This window comes from Mobula hypostoma, chromosome 8 (assembly GCF_963921235.1).
Source record: "Mobula hypostoma chromosome 8, sMobHyp1.1, whole genome shotgun sequence".
Taxonomy (NCBI): domain Eukaryota; kingdom Metazoa; phylum Chordata; class Chondrichthyes; order Myliobatiformes; family Myliobatidae; genus Mobula; species Mobula hypostoma.
Window position 1 is genome coordinate 108,697,333 of NC_086104.1, and position 15,778 is coordinate 108,713,110.

Here is a 15,778-nt window from a genome sequence, read left to right on the forward strand (position 1 = left end):
ATGTTCAAGTTCAACAGTGCGTGACAGGGAATGAGGAAAGGTGCAGCTGACTCGTATCGTTTCCTCATGGCCCGGTAGTTGGGGACCGCTGCTATATATGACCTGGAACATTTTGGGCAAGAGAACCACTAATGTACCCAAGCTGATGATCTGTAAACCAAAGCTTTGTCCTGTGGTTTAGTCATGTTTTTGGTCACATTGATCTTTTCTTGATGTTAAGAGCTTTCCTGATCAATCAAACCTTTTGTGATTTTTATTCTTCTTTATATCAATCAGAGTCTCCTCGAGATTCTAAATATATGAATGATTTTTTAGATAAGTTAGACTTCCCTCAGATTTCACAGGATATGTCTTTATTAGATACTTCCATTACAATGGATGAGATTAAGAATGTTATTTTTTCTATGAATCTGGGGAAAGCTCCTGGCCCTGATGGGTTTACCGTTGAATTTTATAAATGTTTTGCTTCTTTATTGATTCCTTGGCTCTATAAGGTTTTTGAGGCTTCTTTGAAACTTGGTAAACTTCCGGAATCTTTTAATAGAGCATCAATTTCTTTAATACTAAAGAAGGATAAAGACCCTGCTCAATGTGCATCTTATAGACCAATATCTTTATTAAATGTTGATTCTAAAGTTTTTTCTAAGTTATTAGCAAATAGACTAGAAAAAGTACTTCCTTCTATTATTTCGGAAGACCAAACGGGTTTTATTAAAGGTCGTTACTCTTTTTATAATATTCGTACATTGTTAAATATCGTTTATACTCCCTCACAAAATGTTCCTGAGTGTGTTATTTCTTTAGATGCCGAGAAAGCTTTTGATAGAGTAGAATGGCCTTATTTATTTAAGGTGCTTGAAATGTTTAATTTTAGCTTGAAATTTATATCCTGGATTAAACTGTTATATCACTCCCCTGTAGCCTCGGTTCGTACTAACTCTTTAAACTCACCTTTTTTTCCTCTCTTTCGTGGTACTCGACAAGGCTGTCCTCTTAGTCCCCTATTATTTGATATTGCATTAGAACCTCTTGCAATTGCTATTCGAGAATCTTCAAATATTACTGGGATAACTCGGGGATTAAAGTCCCATAAATTATCACTCTATGCTGATGATTTACTTTTATATATTTCTAATCCTGAGAGATCTATTCCTGCTGTTTTAGAGTTATTAGTACAATTTGGTCTTTTCTCAGGTTATAAATTAAATCTTAGTAAGAGTGAACTTTTTCCGATTAATAAACATCTTCCCTTATATTATAAATTTCCATTTAAATTGATTAATAATTACCTTTCATATCTTGGGATTAAAATTACTTGTAAACATAAAGATTTATTTAAGACTAACTTTTTACCATTAATAGACCATATTACTCAACTTTCATCTAAATGGTTTCCCTTATATTTAACTTGGATTGGTCGTATTAATGCAGTTAAGATGTTTTTTTTGCCAAAATTTTTATATGTGTTTCAGGCATTACCAATTTTCGTTCCTAAATCTTTTTTTGATAAAGTCGACTCTAAAATTTCTTCATTTATTTGGCAGAATAAGAATCCGAGACTGGGTAAAATACATTTACAGAAAGCTAAGAGAGATGGAGGTTTAGCATTACCTAACTTTAGATTTTATTATTGGGCTATTAATATTCGACATATGAAATTTTGGTTACTTGACCGGGACATACTATCTATTCCTAAATGGGTAGCATTGGAATTACAATCTGTTCAGGGTTATACACTTGGTTCTATTTTAGGTTCATCTCTTCCCTTTGATTCGAAACGCCTTAAGCAGGTCTCTAACCCGATTGTTAAATATGCTTTGCGTATTTGGTTTCAATTCAGAAAATTTTTTGATCTTAATCAATTCGGGTTAGCGATTCCTATTTTAGGTAACATATTTTTTCCTCCCTCTTTTACGGATCGCGCTTTTCAAACTTGGAAGACTAAGGGTGTTTTACGGTTTTTGGATTTATTTTTAGATGGTTCCCTTATGTCTTTTGAACAATTATCTAATAAATATAACTTATCAAGAATACATTTTTTTAGATATTTACAAGTTAGAAATTTCCTAAGTACTATACTTTCTTCCTTTCCAATGCTTCCTCCTATATATATTTTAGATTCGATAATTAACCTTAATCCATGTCAGAAAGGTGCATCGGCTATGATTTATAATATTATTATGAAACTTAGGAAAGCTCCATTTGATAAGATTAGGGTAGATTGGGAACAGGAATTGGGGCTTACCATTTCTGTGGATGATTGGGGACAGATTTTACAATTAGTTAATACTTCCTCTATTTGTGCTAAACATTCCCTAATTCAATTTAAAGTGGTTCATAGAGCACATATGTCCAAAGATAAGTTAGCGCGTTTTTACACGCATATTAATCCTTTCTGTGATAGATGTTCGGGGCAGATAGCCTCTTTAACTCATATGTTTTGGTCTTGCCCTACTTTGGAAACTTTTTGGAGAGATATTTTCAATATTATTTCTAAGGTATTAAATATAGATATCTCTCCTCACCCTATTACTGCTATCTTTGGACTACCTAAAATTTCTAGTAATCTTTCCCCTTCAGCCCGTAGAATGATTGCATTTCTTACTTTGATGGCGAAAAGATGTATTTTACAACATTGGAAAGAGCTTAATGCTCCAACTACCTTTTTTTGGTTTTCTCAGACGATTTTATGTTTGAATCTGGAGAAAATTAGAAGTAACTTTTATGATTCTTCATTTAAATTTGAACAGATTTGGGGACCTTTTATTCGATATTTTCATTTAATGTAATATTTACCCTTCTTGTTCTTTTTTCACTGTTTTAATGGAGGTCGGGATTGAGGATGTGATTTTAAGTTTAACTCTGTTTGGTTTCAAGTTAGCCCATTGCTTTGCTTTGCTTTTAGTTAGTTGCACGGTGGGTTTTTTTTTGGGGTTTTTTTTTCTTTTTTTTTCCATTGATATATATAAAATCTAGTATACTATTATGTTATCTTGGTTTCTTATGCTTAAATTACATTGTTTGTAGTATTTTCTTTTTGGTATTGTTATCTTTTGGAATTTTATTATACTTTAACATTGTATTAATGTTTATATGGCTTACCTTTTTTGTATACTTACTCAATAAAAAGATTTAAAAAGAAAGAAAGAGCTTTCCTGATCCTAAATAAGAGAGTTGCCTGTATTTTGTCACCCCACTAAAAGTGTGAGCTTACTGTAGTCCTAGAAATATGGATCAGAGTGTTAGTTTAATGCCTAAAACCACTTCCTTTTCAGCTTAAGGTAGAGTACGGAATTAATCCTCTTCCAGGCATTTATCTCTGCAACTCTGCTAAGCGTTACACTTGTGTTTACTCCATCTCCTTGTTTACCATTTAGGGCCCTAAACTGTCCTTTCAGGTGAGGCAGCCCTTCACATGGAATGCATTGCTATCATTTAATTGTACAGTCTACTCTAGGGGTCCTCAATCTTTTTTGCAGTGCGAACCGGCCGACCCGGGGGGAGGGGGGGGTAGGATTGCCAACAGACAAGAGTAGCAGTCAAATACGTTGTGTTTACCCAGGGAAAGACTACAATGACCATGAAGCCTTGCGCGGGCACCAGTGCGCTTGCGTGACCTGTGCATGCGTGTACTTGCCGATTTTTTTTTTTCCTCTGCAAATCGTTTTTGGCGATTCTGTTCGGGGGGGGTGGGGGTGTTAATCACAACTGGAATATAGGTGATACGTAGCTAGTACACTCAATTTCGTTTCTAAAAGGGTTTATCTCACAAATTTAATATTAAACACACAGCGCATATTTTCCTTGCATGAATATAGTGATAAGTCAATTATCAGGGGAGCTTGAAGTAAGTGTTGAACGAACTTCCAGTAGAAGTGGTAGAGACAGGTTCGATATTATCATTTAAAGAAAAATTGGATAGGTATATGGACAGGAAAGGAATGGAGGGTTATGGGCTGAGTGCAGGTCGGTGGGACTAGGTGAGAGTAGCGTTCGGCATGGACTAGAAGGGCAGAGATGGCCTGTTTCCGTGCTGTAATTGTTATGTGGTTTTATAAGTCAATAGCATCATAACATTTTAAGTAACATTTGGATATTAAACACACAGCACATATTTTCCCCGTATGAACATATAAAATCATTGCAATGCACCAATATCGCTGAATCAGTGGGAGCCCTGGGCTTGTTTTCCTGCAACAAGATGGTCCTATCGAGGGGTGATGGGAGACAGCGACACTCGAACGGGGTTCCTTATGTCCAGTCCATTCCGCAATTTAGTTTTCGTTGCATTCATTGCAGAGATATGTTGGAAATGGGAGCAATGTTTTCAGTGCTTTTGTGGCTATCTCGGGATATTTAGCCTTGACTTTGATCCAGAATGCCCTCAGAGATGTTATGTCAAACATACTTTTCAGCCCGCCGTCATTTGAAAGCTCGAGGAGTTGATCTCCTTGCCGCGCTGACATGGATGACGTGCCGGTAATGACTTCGCATGTGTAATGGCTCAACAGTGGGTGTGACAGGGAATGAGGAAAGGTGAAGCTGACTCATATCGCCAAATCATATCGTTTCCTTGCGGCCCGGTAGCACATACTTTGCGGCCTGGTGGTTGGGGACTGCTGGTCTACTCTACAACAGTGAAACCTGATGCCAATTGGGGAATGTTTTTTTTCCATAGCACTTTCACACCATCACTGTCAAAGCCAGGATCGCCTGGTTGCTGGCAATTTTAATTCCCATTCCCATTCCCTCAGTGATATGTCTCCTCACAGCTTCCTCTCCAGCCAAGTTGAGGCTAGATGCAGATTAAAGGAGCAGCACCTCATTTTCTGTGTTGGTAGTCCCAAATCTGATGGCATGAACTTCAATTTCTCTACTTTCCCGAAGCCACTCCTCCTTGTCTTGATGTATATGTTACAAATATAGCTAATTTTTTTTTCACGTCACCCCTTTTTCCCCTCCCCATTATTACACCTCCCTTTATTCCATGGCCAAGTGAAATAGGAATTGATATGGGAGGTGAGGGGAGTAATGAATTAAAAGTATTATATATGAATGCACGGAGTATAAGAAATAAAGTGGATGAGCTTGAGGCACAGTTGGAAATTGGTAAGTATGATGTTGTGGGAATAACAGAGACATGGCTTCAAGTGGACAGGGCCTGGGAAATGAATATTCAAGGATATATGTCCTATCGAAAGGACAGGCCAATGGGCAGAGGGGGTGGGGTGGCTCTGTTGGTGAGGAATGATATTCAGTCCCTTGCGAGGGGGGACATAGAATCAGGAGACGTAGAGTCAGTATGGATAGAACTGAGAAATTCTAAGGGTAGAAAGACCCTAATGGGAGTTATCTACAGGCCCTCAAACAGTAGTCTGGATGTAGGGTGTAAGTTGAATCAAGAGTTAAAATTGGCATGTCGCAAAGGTAATGCTACAGTTGTTATGGGGGACTTCAACGTGCAGGTAGTCTGGAGGAATCGGGTTGGTACTGGACCCCAAGAAAGGGAGTTTGTGGAGTCCCTCCAAGATGGATTCTTAGAACAGCTTGTACTGGAGCCTACCAGAGAGAACGCAATTCTAGATTTAGTGTTGTGCAATGAACCGGATTCGATCAGGGACCTCGAGGTAAAGGAGCCATTAGGAGGTAGTGACCAGAATATGATAAGTTTTAATCTACAATTTGAGAGGGAGAAGGGAAACTCAGAAGTGTCAGTATTACAGTTGAACAAAGGGAAGTATGGTGCTATGAGAGAGGAGCTGGCCAAAGTTCAATGGAACAATACCCTAGCAGGGATGACAGTGGAACAGCAATGGCAAGTGTTTCTGGGAATAATGTAGAAGGTGCAGGATCAGTTTGTTCCAAAGAGGAAGAAAGATCCTAAGGGGAGTAAGGGGAGGCCGTGGCTGACAAGGGAAGTAATGGACAGTACAAAAATAAAAGAGAAGTATAACATAGCAAAGACGAGTGGAAAGCCAGAGGATTGGGAAACTTTTAAAGAGCAACAGAAGGTAACTAAAGAGGCAATACGCAGAAAAAAAATGAGGTACGAGGGTAAACTAGCCAAGAATATAAAGGAGGATAGTAAAAGCTGCTTTAGGTATGTGAAAAGGAAAAAAATAGTTAAGACCAAAATTGGGCCCTTGAAGACAGAAGCGGGTGAATTTATTATGGGGAACAAGGAAATGGCAGACAAGTTGAACAGGTACTTTGGATCTGTCTTCACTAAGGAAGACACAAACAATCTCCCAGATATAATAGTGGCCAAAGGACCTAGAGTAATGGATGAAGTGAAGGAAATTTATATTAGGCAGGAAATGGTGTTGAATAGGCTGTTGGGTCTGAAGGCTGATAAGTCCCCGGGTCCTGATGGTCTGCATCCCAGGGTACTTAAGGAGGTGGCTTTAGAAATCGTGGACGCATTGGTAATCATTTTCCAATATTCTATAGATTCAGGATCAGTTCCTGTGGATTGGAGGGTGGCTAATGTTGTCCCTCTCTTCAAGAAGGGAGGAAGAGAGAAAACAGGGAATTATAGACTGGTTAGCCTGACGTCGGTGGTGGGAAATATGCTGGAGTCAATTATAAAAGATGAAATTACGACACATCTGGATAGCAGTAACAGGATTGGTCTGAGTCAGCATAGATTTAGGAAGGGGAAATCGTGCTTGATTAATCTTCTGGAATTTTTTGTGGATGTAACTATGAAAATGGACAAGGGAGAGGCAGTGGATATATTGTACCTGGACTTTCAGAAAGCCTTTGATAAAGTCCCACATAGGAGATTAGTGGGCACAATTAGGGCACGTGGTATTGGGGGCAGAGTACTGACATGGATTGAAAATTGGCTGGCTGACAGAAAACAAACAGTAGCGATTAACGGGTCCCTTTTGGAATGGCAGGCGGTGACCAGTGGGGTACCGCAGGGTTCAGTGCTGGGACCGCAGCTGTTTACAATATATATTAATGATTTAGATGAGGGAATTAAAAGTAACATTAGCAAATTTGCCAATGACACAAAGCTGGGTGGCAGTGTGAAATGTGAGGAGGATGTTATGAGAATGCAGGCTGACTTGGGCAGGCTGGGTGAGTGGGCAGATGCATGGCAGATGCAGTTTAGTGTGGATAAATGTGAGGTTATCCACTTTGGTGGTAAGAGCAGGAAGGCAGATTATTATCTAAATGGAGTCAAGTTAGGAAAAGGGGAAGTACAACGAGATCTAGGTGTTCTTGTACATCAGTCACTGAAAGCAAGCATGCAAGTACAGCAGGCAGTGAATAAAGCTAATGGCATGCTGGCCTTCATAACAAGGGGAATTGAGTATAAGAGCAAAGAGGTCCTTCTGCAGCTGTACAGGGCCTTAGTGAGACCACACCTGGAGTACTGTGCAAACACGAGGAATTCTGCAGATGCTGGAAATTTAAGCAACACACATCAAAGTTGCTGGTGAATGCAGCAGGCCAGGCAGCATCTCTAGGAAGAGGTACAGTCGATGTTTCAGGCTGAGACCCTTCGTCAGGACAGGGTCTCGGCCTGAAACGTCGACTGTACCTCTTCCCAGAGATGCTGCCTGGCCTGCTGCGTTCAACTGGAGTACTGTGTGCAGTTTTGGTCTCCAAATTTGAGGGAGGACATTCTTGCTATTGAGGGAGTGCAGCGTAGGTTCACAAGGTTAATTCCCGGGATGGCGGGACTGTCATATGTCGAAAGATTGGAGCGACTGGGCTTGTATACTCTGGAATTTAGAAGGCTGAGAGGGGATCTTATTGAAACATATAAGATTATTAAGGGATTGGACACGCTGGAGGCAGGAAGCATGTTCCCGCTGATGGGTGAGTCCAGAACCAGAGGCCACAGTCTAAGAATTAGGGGTAGGCCATTTAGAACGGAGTTGAGGAAAAACTTTTTCTCTCAGAGAGTGGTGGATATATGGAATGCTCTGCCCCAGAAGGCTGTGAAGCCAAGTTTCTGGATGCTTTCAAGAAGGAGATGGATAGAGCTCTTAAAGATAGCAGAATCAAAGGTTATGGGGATAAGGCAAGAACTGGATACTGATTGTGGATGATCAGCCATGGTCACAGTGAATGGCGGTGCTGGCTCGAAGGGCCGACTGGCCTACACCTGCACGTATTGTCTATTATCTTTTGCTCTCTTTAGCACTTTGTCACTTCCGCCAACCATCTGTCTGCTTCTTGTATCATTCCTACTCTCTCCCTCTCCCGTATGTCCGTCATCCCCCTCACCTGGATTCACCTATCTCCTGCCAACTCTTGCTCCACCCCCTGCTCCTACCTTTTACATGACCCTTTTTCTTTCCAGTCCTGATAAAGTATCTCAAGGTGAAACAGTGACTGTCCATTTCCCTCCATAGATCTTGCCTGTGTTGCTGTGTTCCTCTAGCATTTTCTGTATTCCTATTGAGATTATCCTAAGACCTCCAGTTCATAATAAGACCATAAGACGTAGGAGCAGCATTAGGTCATTCGGCCCATCGAGAGTGCTCAGCCATTCCATCATGGCTGATTTATTGTCCCTCTCAACCCCATTCTCCTGCCTTATTCCTGTAAACTATGATGCCCTTACTAATCAAGAACCTTGCTAACTCCACTTCAACTTTATTTATTTATTGAGATATAGCACGGATTAGGCCCTTACAGCCCTTTGAGCCATGCCACCCAACAATCCCCCAATTTAATCCTGCCGAATCACGGGACAATTTATAGTGACCAATTAACCTACTAACCGGTATGTCTTCGGACTGTGGGAAGAGACCGGAACATCCAGAGGAAGCCCACGCAGTCACGGGGAGAACTGGTGGGAATTGAACCCAGGTTGCCTGTACTGTAAAGCATTGTGCTAATCACTATGCTACCATGCAGCCCAATGACTTTGCCTCTACAGACACCTGTGACACAGACTCACCACCCTCTGGCTAAAGAAATTCCTCCCCAACTCTGTTCTAAAGGGATGTTGTTTTATTCTGAGGATGTGCCCTCTGGTCCTAGACTTCCCCACTATTGGAAACATCCTCTCCACATCCACTCTATCTAAGCCTTTCAATATTTGATAGGTTTCAGTGAGATCCCTCTCATTTGTCTAAATTCCAGCATGTACAGGCCCTCAAATACTCCTCATCCATTAACCCTTTCATTCTTGGAATCATTCCCAAGAACCTCTTCTGGACCCTCTCCAATGCCAGCACATTCTCTGACGGTGGTGTCTGAAAAGAGGGTGCTGTCCAAGTTGCATGCTATCTTGGACAATGTCTCCCATCCAGTACATTATGTACTGGTTGGGCACAGGAGTACATTCAGCCAGAGACTCATTCCACCGAGATGCAACACAGAGCATCATAGGAAGTCTTTCCTGCCTGTGGCCATCAAACTTTACAACTCCTGCCTTGCAGGGTCAGACACCCTGAGCCAATAGGCTTGTCCTGGACTTATTTCCTGGCATAATTTACATATTACTATTTAACTATTTATGGTTTTATTACTATTTAATTATTTATGGTGCAACTGTAACGAAAACCAATTTCCCCCGGGATCAATAAAGTATGACTATGACTTTGTCAACTAAGGGGCCCAAAACTGTTCACAATGCTCCCAAGTGAGGCCTGACCAGTGCCTTATAAAGCCTCAGCATTATACCCTTGCTTTTATATTCTAGTGTGTTGGCCTGTGACCAAATAGTTAAGACGTTGGCCTAGAGATCTGAAGGTCGCTAGTTCGAGCCTCTGCTGAGGCAGCGTGTTGTGTCCTTGAGCAAGGCACTTAACCACACATTGCTCTGCGACGACACTGGTGCCAAGCTGTATCGGTCCTAGTGCCCTTCCCTTGGACAATATCGGTGGTGTGGAGAGGGGAAACTTGCAGCATGGGCAACTGCTGGTCTTCCATACAACCTTGCCCAGGCCTGTGCCCTGGAAACCTTCCAAGGCACAAATCCATGGTCTCACAAGCGTAACGGATGCCTATAAAACTACATTCTAGTCCTCTCGAAATTAATGCTAACATTGCATTTGCCTACTTTACCACCAACCCTGCCTACAAGTTAATGTTTAGGGAATCCTGCATGAGCACTCTCAAGTCTCTTAGCCCCTCCTATTTCTGGCTTTTGAAAATTGTCTGCGCCTTTACTCCTTCTACCAAAGTGCATGACCATATACTTGCCTGAAATCTGAAATACTGTGTTTGCTGTCTTACATATTCAACCATTACCCAAAGATCAATCCCAATTTTGAAAAGGTTCTTGTGCCTTTTGCTGTAGAAATGAACTTCCCCATGTACACATATAATCCACATAAAAGAAGGCATGTGTTGATTACTTGAAATTCAAAAATGCAGGCAGTGAAATGTAATTTGTTATGCGTTGCGATGAATTAGCAAGGGATGATCACATATCATGATCGCATCTGTATTTGAAAGTCAGCAATTTTCTTGATGCCAACTTTGCCTCTCATCTTTTCAGCTGTAGTGTTAGGCACAGTTTGCTTATAAGAGTGAAGAAGTCATGATGCAACTGTAGAAACTTTAGTTGGATTGCTCTTGGAATATTGTATGCAGTTTTGGTCGCCCCATTATAGGAAGGGTGTGGAGACAGTAGAAAGGGTGCGAAGTTCAAAGCAAAATTTATATCAGAGTACATACATATCATCACACAACTTCGAAATTCTTTTTCCTATGGGCAGACTTCTCAAATCTGTAGAACAGTAACTGTAAACAGGATCAGTGAACAACAAACTGTGCAAATGCAAATATAAATAAATAGCAATAAATAATGAGAGCATGAAATAACAAGATCAAGAGCCCTTAAGGTGAGACAATAGAGTGAGTGTAGTTTTCCCCTTTTATTCAAGAGCCTGATGGTTGAGGGGTAGTAGCTGTTCTTGAACCTGGTGGTGAGAGTCCTGGGGCTCCTGTACCTTCTACCTGATGGCAGCAGCAAGAAAAGAGCATGGCCTGGGTGGTGAGGATCTGTGGATGCTGCTTTTCAGGGGAGGTTGACTGGGGTGCTGTCCAGATTTGAGGATTTGAGCTATTAGCAAAGGTTGGACAAACTTGTGTTGTTCTCTAGAGAGTTTGGAGGCCAAGGGAAGATCTGATAGAGGTTTATAAGATTATGAGAGACAGACAGAGACGATGGTCAGAATGTTTTCTCCAGAGTTTTAATGTCCAACTTCAGGGGATATGCTTTTAAGGTTGGGGGCAAATATTTTTATTCAGAGTGTAGGTGTCTGGAAGGAATGGGTTATCAGACATAGTGGAATCAGGCATTTTGTGGAGTTCAAGAGACTTTTAGATAGACATATATGGAGGGGTATGGATAATACAGAGGAAGATGTCATTTAGTATAAATTGGCATTAAGATTGGCACTTTGTGGGCCAGATGGCCTATTGAGTTCTGTTCTGTTCTAGGTTTATCAAAATTAATTATGCAGGTTATTTTATCACTTATGTACATTTTGTATTTTGAAGCTGTAGTTGTGCCCTCTTTCTCTGAGGTTGGGTTCATTGGGAAGAAATGGTGAAAACTACTGGTGATGTTAATCAAATATGAAACATTCTTATTCAATCTTCTAAAATGCCCAAGACATTTGAAATACTAACGTTCCTTAATGTGGCCTTGTAAATTCTTTTGTGAGAAACAACATTGGTGTTAGTGGTTCTTAACTCCAGAACTTTGTTATACAGGACAGCTAATGGAAATCATCAAACGAGACTTTGGCTCCTTTGAGAAATTTAAGGAGATGATGTCCACAATTTCACTGGGGGTTCAAGGCTCAGGATGGGGATGGCTGGGATACAACAAGAATTCGGGAAGGTTACAGCTTGCAGCATGTCCCAATCAAGACCCACTGCAAGGAACAACAGGTTAGTCAAAACATATCGCAGATATATGATGTGAAATGTTTTGTTTTGTGGCCACAGTACGGGGAAGAAACCGTTTCTACATCATTGATAGTGGCTCTTCAGGCTCCTGGACAACCTCCCTGAATACAGTAATAAGAAGAGGGCACATCTTGGATGATGAGGGTCCATAATGATGTACTCTGCCTTCTCGAGGCACCACCTCTCGAGGATGTCCCTGATGGTGGGGAGGGTTGTGCCTGGGATAGAGCTAGTTGAGTCCATAACCCTCTGCACCCTCTAGCGATTTGTACATTGAAGACTCCATACCAGTCAGTATGCTCTCCACTGTACATATATAGAAATTTATTAAGAAATTCATTTTCGTCTCTGTTTTTAAATAGACATCCTTGTATTCTAAGGCTGTGCCCTCTGGTCTTAGACTCCCCCACTATAGAAAACATTCTCTCCATGTCCACTCTATCTGGGCCTTTCAATATTTGATAGATGTCACTGACTTGCAGAACACCACTAGTTACCAACGGCCCCCTTTGTTCCCAGTCTTTGCCTCCTGCCAGCCAGCCAATCTTCTATCCGTGTTAGTATCTTTCCCATAATACCATGGGCTCTTATCTTGTTCCACAGTCTCATGTTTGGCACCTTGTCAAAGCCCTTCTGAAAATTCAAGTAACCAACATCCACTGACTTTCCTTTATGCTGCCTGTTATTTCCTCAAAGGATTACAACATATTTTAACAGCAATATTTTTTCATTAGAACACTTTGCTGATGGACTCCAACATCTTCCCAACACTGAAGTCAAGCTCACTGGCCTGTAGTTTCCTGTCTTTTGCTTCCCTCCCTTCTTGAAGAGTGAAGTAACATTTGCAATTTTCCAGCCCTCCAGAACCATTCCAAAACTTAGTGGTTTTTGAAAGATTACTACTATTGCCTCTACAACCTCTTCAGCCACCTCCTTCAGAACCCTGGACCATCTGGACTAGTTGACTTCAACATTTCAGCTTCCCAAGCACCTTCTCCTTAGTAATAGAAACTGCACTCCCTTCTGCCCCCCTGAACCTTCTCAAATTTCTGGCATTCTGCTGTTGTCTTCCACAGGAAAGACTATGCGAAACTACTACGTCAAAATGCATACTTGTTGAGTTTGTCTGCCATTTCTTTGCCAACCCCACTGACCCCCTTCCCCACCTCCTTTTCCAGTGGTCCGATATCTTTAAGAGACCCAAACCGTGATCACAATCAAGATATCAACTTTACACCTCTATGGTCTTGCTCTCCTCCATCTGCTTATTGAATATCAATGAAAACTCAGTTAGTAACTCTTCCACTTTGGTTGGTTCCAGGCATAAACTCCTTCCTCTGACCTTCAGTGGTCCTACCTTCTCCCTGGCTAGACTCAATGAAATATATCTAGTCAATGTTTTTTCATCAGAACTCTTCACAGATATTGCCTGGCCTGCTGAGTGTTTGCAGTGTGATAGGTTAGTCACTGCTTATCTATTTTTCATCATTACTTGCCCCTGCACAGTTTAAATTGAGAATGCCTAAATGATTGTCGAAGGCTTTATTTGCCGTACAGCAATTCACTGATTTTCTGTTTGTTTGAAGTGCCTGAGTAAATTCTGATTTTCTCTATTGCAGAACGCTGAGTATGACAAAGGAAAGAATGTATTAATTATGTAGATCATAGATAGGAAGGCAGAAGGAAGTGATTTAAAGGAAAAATGTACACCTGGCATTAAGGCAGCGGGTGCTGGGGCCTGCAAGGGAGGGGAGAATGGGGTGAGAGGAAAGTGAAAGGGTATGCGTACATGCCCATGTGCATATTCCCACACAAATGAGGGAGGGAGGGCATGTGGAGAAGAGGGAAGAGAAGCTTGCTGAACAAGGGGAGGAGAAATAGTTGGAAGCAAGATGAAAAAGGCATATTTGTAGGAAAGGGAGGAGAGAGGCCTTGCATGATTTCAAAGAGAAGGCTGCATGTCATAGGGATTGGACAAAGGTGAAAGGAAGGGCATGCTAAAGTGAAAGGAAAGGGTAATACTGTATAGGAAAGAGGTAGGTAACAGGTTGGCGGGAAGTTGGTGAGGATACAGAGCTGGTTGCTGGGGGTAGTGCAGTCAGGGACCTACTGGATGTTTGTGGGGTGTGACAGTACAGGCTGGGTTAGGGGTAGCTGTGAGGGGGCGATGGAGAAGTAAAAACAGGGAAAAAAGACCACTGGGCTCAGTTTACCATCTAAGCAACTATCTAGTCTATATTCCTGCATTAAAAAAAATTAAGAGAAGTGTAACATGAGGGAAAGGGATTGACTCATGTTTGTGTTTCAGGTCTATGCCCTCTACTTGGAATAGATGTGTGGGAGCATGCATACTATCTGCAGTACAAGAATGTCAGGGGTGACTATCTAAAAGCTATCTGGAATGTTATCAACTGGGAGAATGTTGGAGAGAGACTCAAAGCTGCCATGAAATGAATGGTCCTCAATGGAGTCAACGCAGCGAGGAGTCCTGCCATTGCTTGACTGGAAGGTTGTTACTAAACACAGTTTGCACTGTTAAGGATAATGTTTAAATCATTAAAATATTTTAAAAATTCAGTAAGTGTGCTTTGAAGTAAACGACTGCACTAAAGTAAAATATTGTTTGCACATATGATTAACACTCACTTAAAATGATTAAGTCTGTAAAGTTCATTAAGGTGTGTAAAGTTGCCTGATCCACTGACAGAGGATCGAGCTATTGTGTAGTGGGCATTGTGGGGCCCAGAATCTATATCTGCTTCCCTTACTGCAGTCAGTCAATCCCATTCTTCTGCTGTCTCTGAAAACTGAAGAATTATTTTCCTGCCCTGCCTAGATCATTCTGTTTGGAAAGTTGGGATATGTTTCGAATCTGGAGCGTGATGTAAAGCAAACGAGAAAATCTGCAGATGCTGAAAATCGAATTAACACACAAAATGCTGGAAGAACTTAGCAGGTCAGGCAGTATATATGGAAAAGAGTACAGTCGATGTTTTGGGCCAAGACCCTCCAGCAGGATTGAAAAATTAAGATGAGGAGTCAGAGTAAGAAAGTGGGGGGAGGGGAGGAAGAAACAAGGTGATAGGTGAAACCTGGAGGGGGGAGGAATGAAGGAAAGAGCAGGGAATGTGATTGATGAAAGAGATACAGGGCTAGAGAAGGGGGAATCTCTCAAACTTCTAGTAATGTCCCCCCTTCATCACTCCCCATTCTCTCTCTCATCTCCTTACCTACCTATCACCTCCCTCTGGTGTTCCTCCCCATTTTTCTTTCTTCTGTGGCCTTTTGTCCTCTCCTATCAGATTTCCCCCTCTCCCACCCTGTATCTCTTTCACCAATCAACTTCCCAGCTCTTTACTTCACTCGTCCAGCTTTCACTTATCACCTTGTGGTTCTTTCCCACCCCCCACCCCCCCCACTTTCTTGCTGTGACTCAGCTTTTTCTCCCATCCGGCTGAAGGTTCTCAGCCCAGAACGCCAGCTGTACTCTTTTCCATAGATACTACCTGACCTGCTGAGTTCCTCTGGCATTTTGTGAGATGTAAAGCAACTCTTTAGCGATAGCTTCCCATGTCATTTTGTCCATCGCTTTGAATTTCTGTCCCCTTTTCCACAGATATTTGTTAGTGAGTTTCCAGTAGTTTCCGTTTCCATTGTTGGATGCTTTGAGGTGTTGCATCTAAGCCTCTTCATCAGAACTGTAAAAGAAAGAAAACAAATAGTTTTTTTCAATTGCAGAGAGGACTAGGGAGGGATACGAAGGATAATGGGAATATTCGATGAGACCAAATGGGTAATGTGACAAGTAGAGTGTGACTGTGCTTCATTATGTTACGTGTTGTGAACAGTCTGGCTGTACTAACAGTCAGGTTACCTTAACAAAAAC

General features: G+C 41.5%; 1 protein-coding gene across 1 annotated transcript in view; it reads left to right on the forward strand.

Annotated features, from left to right (window-relative positions):
* Positions 1 to 14,469, forward strand: part of sod2 (superoxide dismutase 2, mitochondrial) — a 54,504-nt gene extending 40,035 nt beyond the window's left edge. The window contains exons 4-5 of the mRNA XM_063056594.1: positions 11,695 to 11,874; positions 14,201 to 14,469. Of these exons, the coding sequence (XP_062912664.1) occupies positions 11,695 to 11,874; positions 14,201 to 14,346 (326 nt within the window). The 3' untranslated portion in view covers positions 14,347 to 14,469. The remainder of the gene's footprint in view (positions 1 to 11,694; positions 11,875 to 14,200) is intronic.
* The last annotated feature ends 1,309 nt before the right edge of the window (positions 14,470 to 15,778 follow it).